The sequence below is a fragment of the Orcinus orca genome, chromosome 6 (assembly GCF_937001465.1).
Source record: "Orcinus orca chromosome 6, mOrcOrc1.1, whole genome shotgun sequence".
NCBI lineage: Eukaryota > Metazoa > Chordata > Mammalia > Artiodactyla > Delphinidae > Orcinus > Orcinus orca.
The window spans coordinates 52,422,208-52,446,902 of record NC_064564.1 but is presented as its reverse complement, the minus strand read 5'-3'; the positions used below and the strand labels follow the sequence as shown (position 1 = coordinate 52,446,902).

The 24,695-nt window shown below is 41.3% G+C and overlaps 2 protein-coding genes across 5 annotated transcripts in view; one reads left to right on the top strand and one right to left on the bottom strand.

The window, feature by feature from the left end:
• The window catches only part of ACER2 (alkaline ceramidase 2), a 93,367-nt gene extending 72,486 nt beyond the window's left edge, over positions 1-20,881 (top strand). The window contains exons 6-7 of the transcript XR_004486658.2: positions 10,498-10,584; positions 19,210-20,881. The gene's annotated coding sequence lies outside the window, so the exon portion shown is untranslated. The remainder of the gene's footprint in view (positions 1-10,497; positions 10,585-19,209) is intronic.
• Positions 1-24,695, bottom strand: part of SLC24A2 (solute carrier family 24 member 2) — a 245,728-nt gene that overhangs the window by 7,884 nt on the left and 213,149 nt on the right. For all 4 annotated transcript variants that reach the window (XM_049711051.1, XM_049711052.1, XM_033439717.2 and 1 more), the window contains 3 exons: positions 23,760-23,900; positions 9,067-9,156; positions 1,679-1,845 (listed from right to left, as the gene is read on the bottom strand). In XM_049711051.1, coding sequence (XP_049567008.1) covers positions 1,679-1,845; positions 9,067-9,156; positions 23,760-23,900 — 398 coding nt within the window. The remainder of the gene's footprint in view (positions 1-1,678; positions 1,846-9,066; positions 9,157-23,759; positions 23,901-24,695) is intronic.

Here is a 24,695-nt window from a genome sequence, read left to right as displayed (position 1 = left end):
ATATTTTTCAAAAACACGACAAATTTGTCTCATAGAACAACTGTAATTTTTCCCAATGTGTAGGATTTTCTCTTTTTGTGCTACAGAATATTTTCTTTCTGTTTATACAAGATATTGACCAAGAAAACTACTCAAAGTGTCAGCAGTGGAACTGAGAAACACTGTTTATACTAGGGATGTCTTTCTTTTAAAATACACCTTTTCAGGCATTCACTCACTCATTCACTCGTTCATTCATTCATCCATCCACCCATCCATTCATCCATTCATTCTACAAACATCTGCCAAACCACTGCCATGCATTAAGCATCGTATTAGGCTTTGGGGAGTTCTTGTTCTTGGGGAGTTCACAGTCTAGCAGGCAGACTGATAGACAGGAGCATGACAAGAGTGTGAGATACAGATATACAGAAAGTATACAGGAGCACGAGCCCCCAGGCAAGACTTAAGGGAATCAGAAAAACCAGGATTTGAGTTGACACTGGAAGGGTAAATTGGAGTTTTCCAGACAGACAAGCAGGGAGGGCTCCTGAGGGAGAGATGCCAGCAAAGGAAGAAAGAATGGTAGGAGAGGGCATCTCTGGAACTCAAAGGTGGTTCAGACAGTGGAAGCTCAGAGCAGCGTTTTATGCACAGGTAGTGCTGGAGTTGAGAGCACAGACTCTGTTCAAATCCCAGCTATCTCATTACTAGTTGTGTGAATTCTGTGCCCTTTGGTTTCCTTATCTGAAAAATGGGGATGAAAATACATACGTCATAGGATCGTCGTGTGGCTTAAATAGATAAAAATGTATGTACAGTGCATGTGGTAGATACTGAATGAAAAAATTATTATATATATTAGGTAGTGGAAAAGATAAGAGAGAACAATATTCAAGATGTTCAATGAGAAAGTAGATCCGTTTTAGTGGTCTTCCAAACTCAAATGCAAGAGCTCAGTTCTTCCGGGAACATAAGGGTAATATCCCATGTCTTACTTTCTCAAGGGGCTGTCCTTCAAGGTTATTTATCAGACTACTTTTACTTGGACCCATTAAATGAAATGATAGAGATGACAGCATCTCTCCCCAATCGGATCCGCTTGAGATTACTCATATTGAGAACTTCAGTTTGTTTAACTGTAAGAACAGATCTCATCTTCTGACTTTCAGAAAACCTAGAATATCTTCACCAGCACAGATAAAGAAATGATAATGCCAAACCTGCCAGCATTTTTCCAAGGAAGGAGATGGGATATTTCTTCTGGGCCTATGTTTGTTCCAGTCTGCTTTCCAATCCAGATCTCATCTGAGGCTGGTGGGGATTTTTATTAGAATTAGAACATGGAAAAAAATACAGTGAAACCACCAGAGCATCTCAGTCACCTATGAACGCTGAATATTCATGACATATAGCCAATGCCATTTTATAGGTGAAATTCTCTTAAAGTATTTCCTACAACACCCACTCCGTATGCAAGTTATGTGTTTCTGCCTGTGTACGGATAACTTATTCTTCATGAAGTTCTCTGAAAATGAAAATTGGAGTTGGTGAAATTGAATGGTACTACCAGTCTTTACTTTCTATTGGTATTGGTTGGTTTCGGGCTTTGAGATCCTGGTCATGTCTTCACAGCTTCTAAGAAGACAAAGACAGTGGTGGAGGTGATGTGCACCTTTATACAACTAGCTCTACTCACCCTACAGTGATGTCAAAAATGTTGCTTCCAACAGAGCTGGACACAGCCATGTCCCCGAGCCCCTTCCGGGCCACTATGACACTGGTGATCAGGTCAGGGATGGAGGTCCCAGCAGCCAAGATGGTCAGACCCATAATCTCTTCACTAATGCCAATTGTCTCTCCAACCTAAAAGCAACGACAGGGACAAACATATGAGTGTCTGAAGTCACAAAACCATCAAAACCACTAACATTTGAATGCAACTCCCTTTTAATGAGTTCTTACTCTGTGCTGTGCTGAGTATTGAGATGATAACAAGGAATAAGGCACCATCATTGACAGAAAGGATTTTATATTTTAATGATATTCAGACCCAAGGGATCAGGAATGTTCACATGAGGATTAAACAGATCATCTCCAAAAAGAGCTATAGAAGACTAGAGTGCAGCCTCTATATGGTTTTTATTAAGACCAGGCAGGGGAAGCAGAAGATCAGAGTTATAAATGCCAATTGGTCATTGGCTACAGGGGCCAGTGCCTGACAATGGCACCAAGTCCTGTAGCAGATTTGCCCTTGGATTTATCATTGAAGATTAAGAATTGACACCCAGTGTTCCCATTTTTCCTTAACATTTCCTAGTGTCTGTAACCCACTCTTAAACACTTTTAGACTCTACCATTTTCACAGAAAACTTGATTTGGGGTGTTTTTGGGCTTTGTAACACAGGAATGTAAATCAGCAAGGCAGCCATGGAGAAAGCAAGTTAGGGAATCAGAGGACCTTGGTCTAAGGTCTGGCTCTGGAATTTATTAAGTACTTGACCTATTGCTAACTGGACCAATTGGGCAATATCTTTGATCCTCACTTTCTTTTTTTTTTTCCTTCCAGTTTTATTGAGATATAATTGACATACAGCACTGCATAAGTTTAAGGTATAGAGCATAATGATTTGACTTACATACATCATGAAATGATTATCATATAAGTTTAATGAACATCCATCATCTCAGATAGATATACAATTAAAGAAATAGAAAAAAATTCTTTTTCCTTGTGATGAGAACTCTTAGGATTGAGTCTCTTAACAACTTTCATATATAACACACAGCTGTGTTACTTATATTTTTATCCTCGTTTTCTGATCCATAAAGTGGGTACGATAATACTTACCTTATAAGGTGGTTGTGAGGACTAAATTATAATTTATGGAAAAACCCTTTGTAAATGGGTTTGACAACGATGTATGTCATCATTGAAAAGCGACAGGGGCACATTTATTATATTCTTTTGGTCTTTGCCTTTTAAGACTGATGACTTCTCTTTTGGACAGTTGGTCTAGCCTTCCATGTATGCTCCTCCAGTCTCTTGAGAAATGTGTTTGTCTTCGTGTTGTCTTTCTTTTAAAAGCTTTATGTGTTTTCTGGAGTTGGTGAGCTGCAGTTCTGAAAACCTTTACGACAATTCTTTCAGTTTGGTTTCCTACCTGATGACGTCCAGCATTTTTTGAGAAAATGTAAAGGGCCAAAGTAGCATGTAAGAATAAAGGTTTTGGGGGAATAGAATAAACTTATTTCTTTTTTTAAAAATTGAAATATAGTTGATTTACAATGCTGTGTTAGTTTCAGGTGTCCAGCAAAATTAGTTTCAAGTGTACAGTTATATATATATATATATATATATATATATATATATTTCAGATTCTTTTCCCTTATAGGTTACTACAAAATATTGAGTATAGTTCCCTGTGCTTTGTTGGTTATCTATTTTATACATAGTAGTGTGTTTATGTTAATTCCAAACTCCTAATTTATCCCTCCCCCCATTTCCCCTTTGGTAACCATAAGTTTGTTTTCTATGTCTCTGGGTCTATTTCTAGAATAAACCTATTTCTAAATCTCTGTTTCGATTTATAGGAATAGCCTGGTTCCCACTAGCTTAAAAACATAGCTGGGAGCTATTTTTATTTTGATGGTCATGCCTGCTCTAGAGCCTGGTGAGCTGAACTAGTTTACCTATCCTCGTGGTGCACAGATTCACTGCTCCCCATTACAAAGTGACATCTACATGAGCAGGGTCATGGCCTTAATCACTATGGTCTCCCTAATAAGCAGAACATAGCCTGGTACATAGTAGGCTCTCAATACCTATTTGCTGAATAAACAAATCAATCTGCATACTTAGATGATTTTACTAGCATGATTTTTACTGACTCTCCTAGAAAAAGTTAAACAAGAGTTTTGTACAAAAGTGCCCTATTTGAGCAAAATATTCTCCCTGATGACATTTTTTGTTAGATTTGGAGTGAAACATTTTCTTTTTACAAATTTATTTATTTATTCATTTTTGGCTGCATTGGGTCTTTGGTGCTACGCATGGGCTTTCTCTAGTTGTGGCGAGCGGGGGCTACTCTTCATTGCGGTGTGCGGGCTTATCGTTGTGGTGGCTTCTCTTTGTTGCAGAGCATGGGCTCTAGGAGCGTGGGCTTCAGGAGTTGTAGCTTGTGGGCTCAGTAGTTGTGGCGCACGGGCTTAGTTGCTCTGTGGCATGTGGGACCTTCCTGGAACAGTGCTCGATCCCGTGTCCCCTGCATTGGCAGGAGGATTCTTAACCACTGCGCCACCAGGGAAGTCCGTGGAGTGAAACATTTTCAAAGACTGTGAAGATGCTGACTAAATGATTGTCGCCCTCAATAAGTTCCAGACTATCTAATACGTTCTTAGTAATTTAAAATCTTAGAGGGAGTTTTAAAGCAGTGACTATTAAAAAAAATTTGTATCTGGAGTTTGAATGCTGCTACCGACAGAAAATTGCAGAAATTGAAGAGAGGTGTTAATGGTAGTGTGGTTAAGAGTGCTAGCATGGGGTACAAAAAGCCCTGGGTGCAAATCCTAGCCTGCCACTCCTTGGGCACAGTGGCCAACTTCCCTGAGTCTCAGTTTTTCTCATGTGTAAAATGGGGATAATAATATCTACCCTCAGAGTTGTTGGGACGATTGAATGTGATGATGCATATAAAGCAAATAGCAACTAGTGTCAGGCATGAAGAAAATGTTCAATAAATATCAGCTGTGATAACTCAGACCCTACTCCTGTCCCTCTCCAACATATCAGCGTGCAACCCTCAGGGTTCCGGCAGCAGGGACAGAAGCTGGTTTAGCAGGGTCAGTTTACAAAGTGGGAAGTCACATGAATCATGACGAATTTTCACTGTACATCAAAACCCTGATGACTCTGGGTGGCTCTAGAAACACTTTCACTGAAGGAGAACCCGTTTTCAGAAGCTCCTTGTGAGTCTCTTTCACTGAAGTGGGCTTTTGGCGAGTCAGAGGCAAGGTGATGGGTGCATGGATGGGACAGCACTCTGATCAAATCGGGGAGCATCAGAGGAGTTTACAGCTAGAAAGGACCTCAGTAGTCTCTTGGGGGAAATTCCTTTGTTTTCTAATAGAAATAAATAGCGAGGCCACTCAGAATCCATGTCCAGTGCTGCTCCCATATTCCACGACCCAGTTCCTTGCTGTGGTTCAGTGAGGATCTGCAAAATGCCATACTGGCTAAATGAGACGTGAGGTTGTATCTGCCTCTTAGCATTAACCGAGAATTAACATCCAGTTAACTAGATGAGGGATAGATTTGAATCACAGGTTTTCTTCACCCATGAAATTTACTAAGATGAAGATTCAGGATGTAAAAACAAAAAACTCCCCAAACTAAAGGAAAGTATGCACAAAGTGTTTTATGTGAAGGGCATTTATTTTTGGCCAAACAGTAGCCAAATAATTGTATTAAGTAGCATTTATTATTGGTAAAACTGTGGATAACAAAATAGTTGAGCACCAAATGGTGCACTTGTTATCTTTATAGCTTTTACAGTTTAGAAGTACAAATGACAGAATTAGAGCTACAGACTTAGAACAGAATCTGCTATTTTGATCAGCTGTCTGGATATTTTGAAAGAGAAAAGCACTTCTTTGGAGAAAAGAAAGAGGAACTTCTCATTCATTATTTGCTAGTAAGGCTTCTCTTTATGCACTTTATATTTCTGGGCTTTTTTTTAGTAATTATTATTGTTCCAGGCATTGTGTTTGTATTTATCTACAAGGGAATGAAAAGGAAACAGGATTGTGGAATGAAGATAATCATTAAAGAGTAGAGAAAGAGATGGAAGCCTGTAGGATGATGTTTCCTAGGATGACTAAAGAGAAATATCTAGAAAACAATATATTCCAATAAGTGAAAAAAATAACTTTTTTCCCTTTATCAGTACTTGGAAGAATAAAAATGATTATTAGGAAAGGCCATTATATATCTATAAATGGCAAACAAACACTCCTTTTAGCCTGGAAATCTGGAGGCTGAGAAGCAGCTTACCTTCTGTAATGATTTCTGCTGGGTATCGGTAGCAAACATCTTTCAACAAATGTAGAAAATAATGACTTTGGGGCAAACAGAACTTCTTCAGGGGGCCGAGGATTTTTGGAAATATTAAGGAAGAGTAATCTGAGGTCAAATGTCAGTAAAATAACTGTGATAGGAATAATATAAAATATCTTGTAGGAATAATGCTTGGTTTATCAGCCAACATTTCCAGTGGATTTTGTTAGTGATGCCATATCTTCTTTCTGAAAAAATTAAGGTGTAATTTCCATACAGTAAAATTCACCCTTTAAAAAGAGCATACTGTTCTGTGAGCTTTGACAAATATATGCAGTCCTGTTTCTCCACATCCTCATCAACAAATGGTTATTGTCTGTCTTTTTGGTTGTAGTCATCCTAATGGTTGTGAAGTGGTATCTTATGTTTATTTTTATTGATTGATTGATTGATTGTGGTACGCGGGCCTCTCACTGCTGTGGCCTCTCCCGCTGCGGAGCACAGGCTCTGGACGCGCAGGCTCAGCAGCCATGGCTCACGGGCCCAGCCGCTCCGTGGCATGTGGGATCCTCCCGGACCGGGGCACGAACCCGTGTCCCCTGCATCGGCAGGCGGACTCCCAATCACTGCGCCACCAGGGAAGCCCCTTATGTTTATTTTTAAACAACTTTATTGAGATATAATTCACATACCCTAAAAGTCCCCCATTTAAAGTATATGATTCAGCGGTTTTTTAGTATATTTATAGAGTTGTGCAACTATCACCAGAATTTAAGTTCAATTTTTCGTCATTCCAAGAAGAAACTCTATACCCGTTAGCAGTCACTTCCCATTGCCCTCCAACCCCCCCAACCCTAGGCAACTGTTACCTACTTTCTGCCTCTACAGATTTGCCTGTTATTCACATTTCATATAAATGGAATCATACAGCATGTGATCTCTTGTGACCGGCTGTTTTCACTTAGCATAATATTTTAGAAGTTTATTTACACTGTAGCATGTATCAGTATTTCATTCATTTTTATTGTAGAATAATATTCCACTGTGTGGATATACCACATTTTATTTACCCATACAAGTTGATGGACACCTGGATTGTTTCTACTTTTTGGCCGTTATGAATGATGCTGCTGTGAACATTTGCATATAAATTGTGCAGATGTTTTCATTTCTCTTGGGTATATAGACAGTGGAATCACTGGATCATATGGTAACTCTATGCTTAACATTTTCTGGAACTGCCAAGCTGTCTACAAAGTGGCTGCAGTGTTTTACATTCTTACCAGAAATATATCAGGTTTCCAATTTCTATACATCCTCTCTAACACTTGTTATTTTCTGTCTTTTTGATTATGTCCATCCAAGTGAGTGTGAAGTGGTATCTCACTGTGGTTTTAATTTGCATTCTCTAATGAATAACGATGTTGAATATCTTTTCTTGTGCTTATTAGCCATTTGCATACCTTTCTTGGTGAAATATCTACCCAAATCTTTTGTCCATCTTAAACATTAAGATGCCTGTAGACGCTTGCCTTCTCTATTATTGAGCTTTAAGAGCTTTTTATATATCCTGGATGCAAGTGCTTTATCAGAGAGATATGATTTGAAAATATTTTCTCTCAGTCTGTGGTTTGTCTTTCCAATTTTTTGGGTTTTTTTTTGGCTGTGCCACGTGGCTTATGGGATCTCAGTTCCCCAACCAGGGACTGAACCTGGGCCCTCGGCAGTGAGAGCGCGGAGTTCTAACCACTGGACAGGCAGGGAATTGCCTGTCTTTCCATTTTTTAAATGAGGTTTTCTGAAGAGCAGAAGTTTTACTTTTGATGACATTTAGTTAATCATTTTTTTTTTTTAATGGATCATGGTTTGGTGTTATATCATAGAACTCTTTGCCTATCCCATGGTTATGGGGATTTTCTGTTTTCTTCTAGATGTTTTTAGCTCTTACGTTTAGAACTATCATGCATTTTGAGTTAAGTTTTTTTTGTTTTTTGTTTTTTTTGAGTTAAGTTTTGAGTATCGCAGGTGGTAAATGTCTAAGTTCATTTATTTTGGCATATAGAAATCCAATTATTCCAGCAGCATTTGTTGAGAAGTCTATCCACATATGTCCTTGGTGTATATTTCCTTATTTCAAATTGCTATATTTTATTTCTGTTAAGTATAATAATTTTAAGGGTATATTAGACAAAGAATACAAGTGGGCAGTTGGAATTTATGTAGTTTATAATAGAGATTAAAAGCATGAGTTTTGGAGCTGCAGAGTGCTGGGTTAGAATCTCAGTCCTGCTTTTTACTACCTAAATGATCCTGGGCATTTTTTTTTAAATTAGCTCTAAGCTTAACTCCTTATCTGTAAACTGTGGATAATAATAGTACCTCCCTCATAGAAATTATACCCATGTACAAGGACAAAGGGATGTGAATTACCTGGCATGTAGTATACATTCAATCAATAATGGTAACCATTACTATCTTTGAGAATGTAAGACCTTTGCATCGCATTCCTCCATTCATGTGTTGCAACGAACAATTCCTGAGAGTTTATTCTGGTGATGGGCATTATGACTGGTATTGAATTAAAAGTAGTAAAAGGGAAATACATCATCATTTTTGTAAATGGAGGCTCAAGGAAGAGACCATTTTGTCTCCAGTTCTTTCCCTAAGAGCCAGTTGGATGAGAACATGAGGTGAGTGGCTGCCCAAGAGAAAGTAAGTGCTGCTGAGCCAGGAAAAACTCTGACATTCCTCCAGGCCTGGGTTGGCCTGGCTTCAGGCTTTAGAGGGCAAGAAGCAGTGAGACTTGCCTTTCCTCCACATGGCTGTCTGGGGCTGTGCCGATTTGAGTCCACACTATAGGGAAGGGCCAGGAGACAAGGGAAAGTTAAGTGGAATAAATTCCTTCAGTCCTGGAATATGTAATTTGTTAGATGCAATACTGTTGTGACAGTTTCAGAAAGCAAACACACTGGTTAGCCACTTAGCAACCAAGAGAAAATCCAGGCAGATGTGTGTCACTCTCAAGGCATTACCTGATGTGCCCACCAGACCATCAAGTAAGAGAATACTGCGATCCAGGTGATGGAGCCGAAGAACGTGATGGGAAAAAACTTCCTTGATGACTGAAAGAGAACCAGAAAGAGGAGAGAATGTGAGTGCTAACTGAGGTGATCTGATAGCTCAAAGCCAAGACCACCAATTCAGCAACTTCTCCCTCACTGCCCGCAGTCCTGGTAGAATTAGCAATCAAAATAAATGACCAAGCGTTGGTCAAGCTGGGACGTTAAGATTCTCTCTTGAGGATGTGAAATTGGTGGAAGCCAAACCATCCCAAAGCTAGTTTCTGAGATGGAAGTCTTTCGAAGAGAATGTCTGTTCCTGTTGCTGGTTTCTCAGAGGCTCTCTGCTTCTGCCCTTTCCAAGGCTTGGTTTCTCAGTCTTGCCTTCAATCCCTCAATTCCCCACATTCTCTCTCCCTCTCCTGCTCCCTTTTCTACCTTCTCTTCAGTTTCATGAGAATCAGTTTCTATTGCTTCAACCCATGTATCCTAATAATCCATATGCCAGAAAGCCTACGGGATTAATTACATTTAGCAAGAAGGATCAATAGTTTCCAAAATACACTGGCTCATTTTACGGTCCCATGAATTATGAGGAAAAGCCACACAGAAGGAGCCATCACCACAATTAATACAGATTCCTGAGGATGGCCAGTCTCCAGGACGTTGGAGCCACACAAGTATCAACAGCAGATGCTCGCTTGTGCTGCTCTCCACGGGGGTGGCACAGTAGACGTTCTTGGGAATGCTTTTTCTCCTGTTCTCCACCCCTAACTATGTTCTATCCAATTATGCTTCTAGCCCTGGGCTTTGTGCAATCTCAGGCTTATAGTATGAGCACTTTTAAAGTTTCTTTCAAACATCAGCCAAAATCAGACACTCAAAATGCAGTGTTTCTTATCCATCCCACTATAGGGAAACCCACGCTTGCACCGGATGGTAGTGGTGTCCTGTTGATGCCTTTTTGCAAAACTGGGATCGTTTAAAACATGCTCAGATAACAGGATGCTCTCAGAGAGTCTCTCATTTATCATTGCCAAACACTTTTTCTTTCAAAGCTCTCCACTTTGAGAAACAATCTCATTTTTTGCTTTGATAACGCCATCCAATTTTGTCCAGAGAAATGAATCCTGGAGTTGACCTGGATGAAAGCTATCTCACTTGTCTGAAGAGCTGACCTTGGGCAGTCACATAGAACACTTCTGCCATGGCTTTTGAGAGCTTCATTAAAAGGAAAAGGTAAACCTGTATATGGTAATCTTTTGAATATCTTTAATGATGAACACAGTCTATTGCCCCAAACAGGCTTATGTTCTCTCTATTAATTTCAAGTTTTTAATATATGTTTTCATTATCATTCACATGGTTCTATTAAATTTCACAATAACCATTTCTTTCTTTCAGTGGTTGTGGTTTTTCTTGGGCCTTTTGTTAGCTGGGATGTCTGGAAGACCAGTGGGCTTGATTAAATTGGGGAAAGCATTAACCACGGTGAGTAGCCACAACCTTATTCTTAAATGCTTCCCCCTACTCCTTCCCTTTCTTCGAAGGAAAATATTTCAGCCAAAGACTCAGACTCCTTCTGGGGACCTAAGCACTATTTAATGGGTTATGGGAAAAAAGTCATCAAATTTTCAAAGTGGAGCTTGAGACATTCACTTCGAAAGCAAATTCCTTTAAAGCAAGGGGTTCAGCTGGATTCTGGAGACCAGATTCCCTGAGCCTTGGAATTGCCAGTGCCAAGAAATCAATTTTTCCCAGGCAAGGCATTCAGCTGATTAGAGTCCCTATTCTTTTCCTCTGGCCGCAAGTCACTGTTTCAGGATCCTAGGTGTGATGAGGGCTTCATCTCCCACGCCATGCTCTATCACAGGGAAGAGAAGGGCCCCCTCTTGTGATGTGGGACCACCCATGTGGTTTGAGCAGTAGCCAATCCTTAGCTTGGCTCTGAGCATCCTGGGAGGGAACAGAGTACCATCTCCACACTTTATGACATGGCACGTGGACTGGATATCCTGGGAGAGTCCTCATTTCATAGGTATGGCCCCTTTCCAGGTTAGCTCACTTACTAAGTATGTAACTATTATTTTATTATTGTTTAATTTTTTTGTACCTTTGCATGTCTGTTCATTGATACAGCATCACAAGTCAGAATCAAATTATTTGAACATATTTCTCATCTAAAAAATATCATCCCTGAACCATAGACCATTCCCAGTCAAAAGGCAGAAAGTAAGGAATCGGACTAAGGATTTAAAGGTGCTAAGTTTACACCAACATATTATTGAAAACCTCTGTGTTTCAAAATTTGATGCTTATGAGTCTTAATCAAGAAGCCAATTAGTCATTAGTGGACATCTAAAGGTACCTAGTATTGGATTAGGAACGCATTGAAAAAAAGGTTTAAAAATATTTTTTCTTTGTAAAATTTCAGGTCTTCATCATTAACTAGGGGTAGGTAAAGGCTGGGCACTTACGCTGTACCCAGATCTTGAACTAGACATGAAATTCAAATCTAGGTCTCTCTGACTATATAAGCACGCATTCCTAGATGTTAGGAATCTAGGTTATACTCATTCCTAAAGAAAGACAGGGCCGATAATGCTCAAAATATACCCGACTTTGGACACATAATGATCATCATCATCATAATACTAGCCTATGCTCTGAATGTCAGCAAATAAAGAGCCTCAGGGAAATACAGACTAGCATTCCAGCTGTACAACCGTCTGCCTCACCCAGCCTCCCATATTGTTCCTGCTTTGGAAGCATCAACCTTTCATGCATCAACAGTTTGGTTAAGTGTTTCCCCGACTGTCAAAGTACCTTACCATTTCCAATCTCACAGCCCAGGTAATTCCTTCTTTCGTTTTTTTCTGGACTATTTCCCTTCTTTGGACTCTGTGGTCTCATTCCAGTTATCACTGCCCAGTAGCACGTGTACTCTTATTTAGTTACCAGTCTCATTGGAAGGAAGAAAAGAGCTCCTGAAGCCAAGGTCTGATGTGTCAATTTATGGTTAGTAATGGCGGTTCATCCTGACATCTGCTGGGATGGACCTCATACCAATTAGCAAAAAGCAAATTGTATCCATGTGTTGGCTGGCACATGTGTCCATTTGGTTCCAATGTAATGGTTTACTTGTATAATTGACAGCTAATATTCTCATTAGAAGTTTTTAGTACATCAGAGTGATATTTTCTTGGCTTAAAAAACATTACTGGACATTAGCTGGTCGCACAAATTGGCTATCTCCTAACTTATTTAAATTCGACAAATATTCACTAAGCATCTCCTCTGTGCAAGGTTCTGGGGCATACATATTTAACAGAGTTCTCCAAAGCAATCCTGTTAAAGATTAAAAGTATGGTCTCTGGATTACCATGACCAGTACTGAAATCCTTGCTCATCAATTACCAGCTCTGTGCCCTGAGACAAATTATTTAATCGCTCTAAATCTCAGTTACTTTCTCTGTAAAATGGGAGGAATAACAATGTCTAGTAGTTCTGAGGATTTCCACACACATGAAGTGTCTAGCAAACTGCCTGGCACAGAACAAGTGCTTGGATAGTAATGGCAGATGTTATTAGACAATATTAAGCTCATTTTGATTTTTAAGAGTTAAGAAAACAAACTCAGGGAGGTGAAAGTGACTGCAGAGATATGGCCTAGAGTCTTGGCTTTGCTTCTTATTAGCTGGTTTTGCTTGGACAAGTCACTCAACTTCTCAGGGCCTCAATCACTCCATCCTTGCTAGAACCGTGCTTGGTACATAGTAGACACAATAAATACTTGGTGAATGAACCAATGCATGACAGAAATTGCAAAAACCTAGCTGGGTTCTGAAGCACCTTCCTAGCTCTGATGGGTCATATTTTGATATCTCATGAGATGCATTCTTGTTTTGTAAGAACATCCATCCTAGGCCATGAGAAAATAAAACTTTTGGGGTCTTTGCTTCCTTTATTATTTTCAATTTTCATCAAAGACATATTCCTCATTAAGGTTTGCATTTCAGTTCTTGTACTTCTAAAAGCCATTAATTTAAAAAAACTATAAAAGTGAAGCCCACCATTAATTATCTGAGCTGGAAGAATGCATAATTCAACAAGCACTGTCATATAATTTGCATATAAATGAAGTGTAAATAAAAGCAAGTGGGAGTATTATTTACTCTGAAACTAGATGTATACCTTAAAAAAAAATCGGGGAGGGGAAGATGGCAGAAGAGTAAGATGTGGAGATCACCGTCCTCCCCACAGATACACCAGAAATACATCTACACGCGGAGCAACTCCTATAGAACACCTACTGAATGCTGGCAGAAGACCTCAGACCTCCCAAAAGGCAAGAAACCCCCTACGTACCTGGGTAGGGCAAAAGAAAAAAAGAAAAAACAGAGACAAAAGAATAGGGACGGAACCTGCACCAGTGGGAGGGAGCTGTGAAGGAGGAAAGGTTTCCACACACTAGGAAGCCCCTTTGCGGGCAGAGCCTGCGGGAGGCGGAGGGGGGAGCTTTAGAGCCATGGAGGAGAGCACAGCAACAGGGGTGCGGAGGGCAAAGCGGGGAGATTCCCACACAGAGGATCGGTGCCGACCGGCACTCACCAGCCCAAGAGGCTTGTCTGCTCATCCGCCGGGGCGGGCGGGGCTGCGAGCTGAGGCTCGGGCTTTGGTCGGAGCGCAGGGAGAGGACTGGGGTTGGCTGTGTGAACACAGCCTGCAGGAGGGAGTCTGGGAAAAGGTCTGGAGCTGCTGAAGAGGCAAGAGACTTTTTCTTCCCTCTTTGTTTCCTGGGCGCGAGGAGAGGGGTTTAAAAGCGCTGCTTAAAGGAGCTCCAGAGACGGGCGCGAGCCGCGGCTGAAAGCGCGGACCCCAGAAGCGGGCATGAGACGCTAAGGATGCTGCTGCTGCCACCAAGAAGCCTGTGTGCGAACACAGGTCACTATCCACACCCTCCGTCTGGGGAGCCTGTGCAGCCCGCCACTGCCAGGTTTCCGGGATCCAGGGACAACTTCCCCGGGAGAACGCACGGCGGGCCTCAGGCTGGTGCAACGTCACGCCAGCCTCTGCCGCCGCAGGCTCGCCCCGCACTCCGTGCCCCTCCCTCCCCCCGGCCTGAGTGAGCCAGAGCCCCCCAATCAGCGGCTCCTTTAACCCTGTCCTGTCTGAGCAAAAAATAGACGCCCTCCAGCGACCTACACGCAGAGGCGGGGCCAAATCCAAAGCTGAGCCCTGGGAGCTGTGAGAACAAAGAAGCGAAAGGGAAATCTCTCCCAGCAGCCTCAGAAGCAGTGGATTAAAGCTCCACAATCAACTTGATGTACCCTGCATCTGGGGAATACATGAATAGACAACGAGTCATCCCAAATTGAGGAGGTGGGCTTCGAGAGCAAGATCTATGATTTTTTTCCCCTTTTCCTCTTTTTGTGAGTGTGTATGTGTATGCTTCTGTGTGAGATGTTGTCTGTATAGCTTTGCTTCCACCATTTGTCCTAAGGTTCTATCTGTCCCTTTTTTTTTTCTAAATATTTTTTAATTTAATAACTTTATTATATTTTACTTTATTTTACTGTATCTTCTTTCTTTCTTTCCTTTTTCCTTCCTTCCCTCCTTCCTTCCTTCCTCCCTCCCTCCCTCCTTTCTTTCTTTCCTTCTTCCTTCCTTCCCTCCTTTCTTTCTTTCTTTCTTCCTACTTCTACGAATTCTTTCTCTCCACTTTTTCTCCCTTTTATTCTGAGCCGTGTGGATGAAAGGCTCTTGGTGCTGCAGCCAGGAGTCAGTGCTGTGTCTCTGAGATGGGAGAGCCAACTTCAGGACACTGGTCCACAAGAGACCTCCCAGCTCCACTTAATATCAAATGGCAAAAATCTCCCAGAGATCCTCCATCTCAACACCAGCACCCAGCTTCACTCAACCACCAGCAAGCTACAGTGCTGGACATCCTATGCCAAACAACTAGCAAGACAGGAACACAACCCCACCCATTAGCAGAGAGGCTGCCTAAAATCATAATAAGTCCACAGACACCCCAAAACACACCACCAGATGTGGACCTGCCCACCAGAGAGACAAGATCCAGCCTCATCCACCAGAACACAGGCACTAGTCCCCTCCACCAGGAAGCCTACACAACCCACTGAACCAACCTCAGCCACTGGGGACAGACACCAAAAACAATGGGAACTACGAACCTGCAGCCTGTGAAAAGGAGACCCCAAACACAGTACTTTCACCAATGGACAGATCATCCAAAATGAAAATAAATAAGGAAACACAAGCTTTAAATGATACATTAAACAAGATGGACTTAATTGATATGTATAGGCCACTCCATCCAAAAACAACAGAATACACATTTTTCTCAAGTGCTCATGGAACATTCTCCAGGATAGATCATATCTTGGGTCACAAATCAAGCCTTGGTAAATTTAAGAAAATTGAAATTGTATCAAGTATCTTTTCCAACCACAACGCCATGAGACTACATATCGATTACAGGAGAAGATCTGTAAAAAATACAAACACATGGAGGCTAAACAATACACTACTTAATAACGAAGTGATCACTGAAGAAACCAAAGAGGAAATCAAAAAATACCTAGAAACAAATGACAATGGAGACACGACGACCCAAAACCTATGGGATGCAGCAAAAGCAGTTCTAAGAGGGAAGTTTATAGCAATACAAGCCCACCTTAAGAAACAGGAAACGTCTTGAATAAACAACCTAACCTTGCACCTAAAGCAATTAGAGAAAGAAGAAGAAAAAACCCCAAAGTTAGCAGAAGGAAAGAAATCATAAAAATCAGATCAGAAATAAATGAAAAAGACATGAAGGAAACAATAGCAAAGATCAATAAAACTACAAGCTGGTTCTTTGAGAAGATAAACAAAATAGATAAACCATTAGCCAGACTCATCAAGAAAAAAAGGGAGAAGACTCAAATCAATAGAATTAGAAATGAAAAAGGAGAAGTAACAACTGACACTGCAGAAATACAAAAGCTCATGAGAGATTACTACAAGCAACTCTATGCCAATAAAATGGACAACCTGGAAGAAATGGACAAATTCTTAGAAATGCACAACCTGCCAAGACTTAATCAGGAAGAAATAGAAAATATGAACAGACCAATCACAGGCACTGAAATTGAAACTGTGATTAAAAATCTTCCAACAAACAAAAGCCCAGGACCAGATGGCTTCACAAGGCAAATTCTATCAAACATTTAGAGAAGAGCTAACACCTATCCTTCTCAAAGTCTTCCAAAATATAGCAGAGGGAGGAACACTCCCAAATTCATTCTACGAGGCCACCATCACCTTGATACCAAAACCAGACAAGGATGTCACAAAGAAAGAAAACTACAGGCCAATATCACTGATGAACATAGATGCAAAAATCCTCAACAAAATACTAGCAAACAGAATCCAACAGCACATTAAAAGGATCATACACCATGATCAAGTGGGGTTTATTCCAGGAATGCAAGGATTCTTCAATATACACAAATCTATCAATGTGATACACCATATTAACAAATTGAAGGAGAAAAACCATATGATCATCTCAATAGATGTAGAGAAAGCTTTTGACAAAATTCAACACCCATTTATGATAAAAACCCTGCAGAGAGTAGGCATAGAGGGAACTTTCCTCAACATAATAAAGGCCATATATGACAAACCCACAGCCAACATTGTCCTCAATGGTGAAAAACTGAAACCATTTCCACTAAGATCAGGAACAAGACAAGGTTGCCCACTCTCACCACTCTTATTCAATATAGTTTTGGAAGTTTTAGCCACAGCAATCAGAGAAGAAAAGGAAATAAAAGGAATCCAAATTGGAAAAGAAGAAGTGAAGCTGTCACTGTTTGCAGATGACATGATACTATACATAGAGAATCCTAAAGATGCTACCAGAAAACTACTAGAGCTAATCAATGAATTTGGTAAAGTTGCAGGATACAAAATTAATGCACAGAAATCTCTGGCATTCCTATACACTAATGATGAAAAATCTGAAAGTGAAATCAAAGAAAACACTCCCATTTGCCATTGCAACAAAAAGAATAAAATATCTAGGAATAAACCTACCTAAGGAGACAAAAGACCTGTATGCAGAAAATTATAAGACACTGAAGAAAGAAATTAAAGATGATACAAATAGATGGAGAGATATACCATGTTCTTGGATTAGAAGAATCAACATTGTGAAAATGACTCTACTACCCAAAGCAATCTACAGATTCAATGCAATCCCTATCAAACTACCACTGGCATTTTTCACAGAACTAGAACAAAAAATTTCACTATTTTTATGGAAACACAAAAGACCCCGAATATCCAAAGCAATCTTGAGAACGTAAAACGGAGCTGGAGGAATCAGACTCCCTGACTTCAGACTATACTACAAAGCTACAGTAATCAAGATAGTATGGTACTGGCACAAAAACAGAAATATAGATCAATGGAACAGGATAGAAAGCCCAGAGATAAACCCACACACATATGGTCACCTTATCTTTGATAAAGGAGGCAGGAATGTACAGTGGAGAAAGGACAGCCTCTTCAGTAAGTGGTGCTGAGAAAACTGGACAGCTACATGTAAAAGTATGAGATTAGATCACTCCCTAACACCATACACAAAAATAAGCTCAAAATGGATTAAAGACCAAAATGTAAGGCCAGAAACTATCAAACTCTTAGAGGAAAACATAGGCAGAACACTCTATGACATAAATCACAGCAAGATCCTTTCTGACCCACCTCCTAGAGAAATGGAAATAAAAACAAAAATAAACAAATGGGACCTAATGAAACTTCAAAGCTTTTGCACAGCAAAGGAAACCATAAACAAGACCAAAAGACAACCCTCAGAATGGGAGGAAATAGTTGCAAATGAAGCAACTGACAAAGGATTAATTTCCAAAATTTACAAGCAGCTCAATAACAAAAAAACAAACAACCCAATCAAAAAATGGGCAGAAGATCTAAATAGACATTTCTCCAAAGAAGATATACAGACTGCCAACAAGCACATGAAAGAATGCTCAACATCATTAATCATTAGAGAAATGCAAATCAAAACTACAATGAGATATCATCTCACACCAGTCAAAATGGCCATCATCAAACAATCTAGAAACAATAAATGCTGGAGAGGGTGTAGAGAAAAGGGAACACTCTTACACTGCTGGTGGGAATGTGAATTGGTTCAGCCACTATGGAGAACAGTACGGAGGTTCCTTAAAAAACTACAAACTACCATATGACCCAGCAATCCCACTACTGGGCATATCCCCTGAGAAAACCATAATTCAAAAAGAGTCATGTACCAAAATGTTCATTGCAGCTCTATTTACAATAGCCCGGAGATGGAAACAACCTAAGTGCCCATCATTGGATGAATGGATAAAGAAGGTGTGGCACATATATACAATGGAATATTACTTAGCCATAAAATGAAATGAAATTTAGCTATTTGTAATGAGGTGGATAGACCTAGAGTCTGTCATACAGAGTGAAGTACGTCAGAAAGAGAAAGACAAATACCGTATGCTAACACATATATATGGAATTTAAGAAAAAGAAAATGTCATGAAGAACCTAGGGGTAAGACAGGAATAAAGACACAGACCTACTAGAGAACGGACTTGAGGATATGGGGAGGGGGAAGGGTGAGCTGTGACAAAGCGAGAGAGAGGCATGGACATATATACACTAACAAACGTAAGGTAGATAGCTAGTGGGAAGCAGCCACATAGCACAGGGATATCAGCTCGGTGCTTTGTGACCGCCTGGAGGGGTGGGATAGGGAGGGTGGGAGGGAGGGAGATGCAGGAGGGAAGAGATATGGGAACATATGTATATGTATAACTGATTCACTTTGTTATAAAGCAGAAACTAACACATCATTGTAAAGCAATTATACCCCAATAAAGATGTTAAAAAAAATCGTGTTTTCATTGTAATTATTGTCAAGGTTTGGGATGCTCATCTCCGTGGGTAATTCAAAAACTACTCAGGAGGCAGAGCTGCCAGGCTCTGAGGAGTAGCAAGTGTCTATTAATTGATAGTTTTCTCCTCTGTCTCTCCTCTCCCTAGATAATTTTTCAAGAGGCCCTTGTGGCAGGACATGAGGACCACGGCAGACTGCAAAAATGACCGCATCACTTTGCAATTCCTCCCATGAAGAGATGAGGTCTATTTCCCAAGCCTCTGAATCTGGGCTGGCCTTATGCCTTGAATTGACTAATAGAATGTGGTGGAAATGACAGTGTGCAGATTCTGAACTAGATCTTTGTGGCTTTGCGGCTTTCACTTTCACTACTCTTTCATTTTCACTACATTCACTACTCCATCATGTGAATAAGCCCAGGCTAGCCTGCTTAAGGATACAAGACCAGTGGAACAGAGACAAGGTGTTCCAGCTGACACACACCTACACCAACCAGCCCTCAGCCGTATAAGTAAGTAGCAGAACTGTCAGGCTGAGCCCCACCTAAATCACCAACTCATAGAATTATGGGCCAAAAAAATGCTTGTTGTTTTAAGCCACTAAGTTTTGGGGTGGTGTGTTACACAGCAAGAGCTAACTGACACAAGATCAAGCCTAATGAAACTCTCCTGAGCTGAGCATGAGTAAGAAGCCACCTACTGGCCTTTGTATCAATTGGCATGCTTTCGTTCGGCATTTCATGTACGCAAAGAATGACCATATAACTCAAACCGGCATGCTTTGAGAGTAAACTTGGACTAGCTCAGGCAAACGGGGATATATGGTCACCTTAAATTAGCAATATTGTACTGATAGTTATCTCTTTATGCTTTCCTGAATCACAGAATGTCACCGCTGGCAGGGAATCTAGAGAGCTTCCTCCACTCCTGTATTTCACAGAGGAGGAAATATGGGGTCCAGAGTTGAGAAGTAACTTTCCCATGATTGCACAGCTCATGAATCGTGTGGGAAAAGCCACTGTAGTAAATGGTAGCATGAGAACACTCCAGAGTCAGGAGACTTGGGTTCGAGTCTAGCTGCTCTCACTAGTACAGCTGTGCAATCTTGCTCTGTAGTTCTATGTGGTCATGCTTTGTTTCCTCTACTGAGTTTAGAGCATCTTAAAAATGGGAATTGTGACTGATGTGTCTTTATATCTTTTTTAGGGCATAAGCCTGATGCCTGGAATATAATAGGTGCTCAATAAATATTTGCTGAGGAAATCTAGAAACACCCAGTGTTCTACCTAGGAGTCTCATTTCTGCTTGGAACAGCACATGGTATACTCAGAAAGAAACAGAAAAAAATCCAGTCCATCCAGGGATGGCCCTTGGGGGTGCAGTGAGGAAAAGCCCCATTGGCTACCCCAGCGCACGCTGCAGGGGCTGGCTCCCACGAGATGCTGCTCAGCGAATGACCAGTCAGCAGTACTACAGGGGGGACATCATGTTCAGCTGTATTTGCTTGCTTTGAACCCCTCAGGATAAGAGTATCAGCCTCTGTTTCGATCCAGGTAACTACAGCCATGGTGGAATCCTGTTTGCTGTCTAGGAGTTACAGGTTGAGAACTCTGATCTTCCCTAACAGTTTCCTTGACCTATCAGATCAGATCACGGAGGGGACGAACACTTTGCCAGCCTTTGCTCTAAGAGTCCCATGCAACCCTGTGATTCTAGGGCCTTGAGTCATAGGCAGCTTCCTCCCATTCCTGCACATCTTCCTGATGGCTTCAGCAGTTGTGTGCTGACATCAATCACTCATTTGTTAAAAATTTATTTATTTATTTATTTTGCGGTACGCAGGCCTCTCACTGCTGTGGCCTCTCCCGTTTGCGGAGCACAGGCTCTGGACACGCAGGCTCAGCGGCCATGGCTCACGGGCCCAGCCGCTCCGCGGCATGTGGGATCTTCCCGGACCAGGGCACAAACCCGTATCCCTTGCATCGGCAGGCGGACTCTCAACCACTACACCACCAGGGAAGGCCTAAAAATTTATTTTTAAAATTATTATTAACATTTTAAAATTGAGGTATAGTTGATTTATAATATTGTGTTAGTTTCAGGTGTACAGTACAGCAATTCTGTTATATATTGGGTTAGTCAAAAAGTTCGTTCAGCTTTAAGTGAAAATAAAAGACACATTTTTCATTTTCACCAAGAATTTTATTGAACAATGTATTCACTAACCGAACGAAATTTTTGGCCAAACCAATATATATTATATGTATTCTTCTTCAGATTCTCTTCCCTTATAGGTTATTACAAGATATTGAGTGTAGTTCCCTGTGCTATACAGCAGGTCCTTGTTAGTTATCTATTTGATAATATCAGTCAGTCTTATCAGTGAACCAGACCCCACTACTCTGGGCCATATCACTCTAGGCCTGCTGTGGGGATTTAGAAAACCCTGTCTGTCTCCCTCATTTTCCTCCCTGAGTTAAGCAAAAGCAGAGCAATGGCGACAGAAAGAGAGAGAGACAGAGAGAATGAGTGAGTGAGTGCATGTGAGCACACACATCTCAGAAATGTTAATGTGATGGGAGCCAAGAAGAAACTGAACGCATTCCAGCTATTTGGCTGCAGGTTTCCAGGAAGCCAGGCCTTTGCATACAGCAGATGCTCTGTAACAGCATCTTGAACAAAGAAACCTAGATAGCACCTTAAGTGAGCCACACCTGCTACACTCACCCTTTCCTAGGAATCGTCTAATGTCAGGAGTCCTTAAATGAGGGGTCATTCCTGGCCTGTACTTGACAAGACAAGGCTCTCTATCAGGCTGGATTATTTCTAGGTCAGGGTAACGAGACAGGATTTTTCTCCAGTCTTTTTCAAGGGAGGAAGGTGTGATCATCACAGGGCTCTTGAAGAGGGATGCTACATTATGCTGGATGTTACCACAGTATTCTATTCCAAATGCTTTTAGAAATAATGTTTTCAGATTTCTACCTTCTGGCATCAAGAAATATGAGGAAGAGGGGCTTCCCTGGTGGTGCAGTGGTTGAGAGTCCGCCTGCCGATGCAGGGGACACGGGTTCGTGCCCCGGTCCGGGAAGATCCCACATGCCGCGGAGCGGCTGGGCCCGTGAGCCATGGCCACTGAGCCTGCGCGTCCGGAGCCTGTGCTCCGCAACGGGAGAGGCCACAACAGTGAGAGGCTCACGTACCACCACCAAAAAAAAAGAAATATGAGGAAGAGCCCAAGCTGTGTGGTCACACGGGCCTGGATCTGAATCTCAGCTCTATGACCTAGGAAGTGACCAGGCTTGAGCTAGTTAACTCTTTTTGCCTAAGTTTCTTTCTACTTATGCCAATTATATGTATGTGTGTGTATATATATATATATAATTTTATATATATATATATATATAGTGCAGGCATATATATATATATATATGTATATGCCCATACTAGATGTTTTCTGAGATTTACAATAGAATTTATGGAGTATACCAAGGATAGAGCATGATACATAGTAGGTACACACGTTTGTTGAATGAGTACGTGTGTGTATAGGGCCATAATAAAAAGTAGAGCTGTTTCTCCTTATCTCTCATTAGTTCTTTCACCCTTTGGGACAGTGGCCCAGGAACCCAGTTTGACGCTACCGGGAAAGGATGTTCTTTTGATTTGATATACATTCAGATTGTACTTTGCTGATTATAAGATGGTATTGTGTTCACAGCATCCAGTACATGATAGCAGCAGATAATAATATTGATTATGGTAATGATAATAATACCGGTGGGAGCAGATCAGACATACAGGCATTTACACCAGACTAATGCATTTCTGTAAGTTATTTTTTGAATCGAACGAATAATTCGTGTACACAAACATTCAACAAAATGTGAGTCACCCTTCTGCCTCAGACCTTCAGTTCCCCTTTGCAGAGACAATCACTGTAGTGGTTTTAAACCATGGTCGCAAGTTCTCTGAAACTGCTACCATCGAGGGTGTCATATGCTATAGGACACTGATATATTCTAGGGAGACTTCTTATCTCCTCCCCTTTAATCAAGACAGACTTACGACTGCTTTGAGTAGTAGGGTTCAGTGGAGGTGACTCTGTGACTGCTGAGACTAGGCCATCAGAGACAATGCAGCTTCTCCTTGTGTTGCTAGAACACTCACTCTTGGAGTCCTGATCTCTTATGTAAGACATCTGACTATCCTGACGCCTCCATACCGTGAGAAAACCCTAGTCACGTAGAGAGGCCACGTTAGGCTCTCCAGTAGACAGTCCCAGCTGAGCCCAGAATTTGAATCATCTCTGCCCAGGTGCCAGAAACGTGAGCCAGGACATCTCCAGATGATTCCAGCCCCCAGCCACTTGAGTCTTCCCAGCTGAGGCCCCAAACACTGTGGAGCAGAGACCAGCCATCCCCAACGTGTCCACAGGATCCACGAGCAGAATAAAATGGTTGTCATTTCATTACCACTAAGTTTTGGGGCCGTTCATTACGTAGTTTCAACAGCCAGAACCATCACTATTATTGTGTATTTGTCCAGAGAAATTTCAGGCACATATATATGCATATACATGTGTATACGTCACCCCCTTTTCCTTTTAAGACAAGTAGAAGCAGGCTGTGCATACTGCTATACGCTGCGCTTTTTACAAGAAATTCATTTCAAAAAAAAAAAAATGCTCTACTCACAGGTTTGCGAACATCAGGTAAGGTAATCCAGAGAGGAAACACTATGGGGAAAACAATCAGGAACGTGACTTGCTTGTGGGTATCGGAAGGCCAGGCCAGGCTGAGAGGCTGGTCCTCCTCGTCTTCACCCGTCTCTGTGGTCTGTTGTAGAAAGAGAGAGAGAGAAAATGAACAAAAAAGACAATAACATCTGCAGGCCACAAAGCAAGGAGAGAAGTTCCGGATCTCATTAGGAGTTTTCTTGGGTCATCTCAGCTGCTTCATCCATGTAATTTTTAGGTTTGTAAGAGAACCCCACCTTGTCATAGTCTGACTCCCAGGAACAAACAATGCATTGCTCAGCCATGAGAATTTAAGAACTGTCTTTCCCTTCCCTGAACACTCTCCAGCTTCTCACTTTCCTGAACTGATCCTTCAACTGGAGTGGACTCTGATCCATGAACTTAGGAGAAACCATACCTGCAGAGCAAAAGACCCCAATGCCAACTTTCTTCTCTCTTCTTGAGGAGAAAGCCACAGGATTCAGTATCCTTGGGAATACATTTTTTTTAATTAAAATAATTAAAAATCATTTTTTTAGAACACTGATTTGGAGTGGGCAAATGAAAGTAACCACAGAAATCAGTCGGTAACAATACTCAACTCCCTTCAGTGACCCTGGAATAGTTAAGTTCATGGATTATTGTGTGGTTGTGAGTTTCTAACCTGCTTAATCACCTCGTTAAATTCGAAACCATTTTATTTCCGGCCAAAGGCTTATTATGCAAACATATATATGCATTCACAGAGAAACAGAGTATGGAAGTAGAGGATGCTAAACCTGTGGGGGTCGAGCACACAGGGCTGCAGAGCCAGGGGGTAAACTTCAGAGTTTCTGACCTGGCAGCAAGCGGCCAGCGTATTATTCGCTGCCTGCTGAGGTCAGCAGCTTCTGAG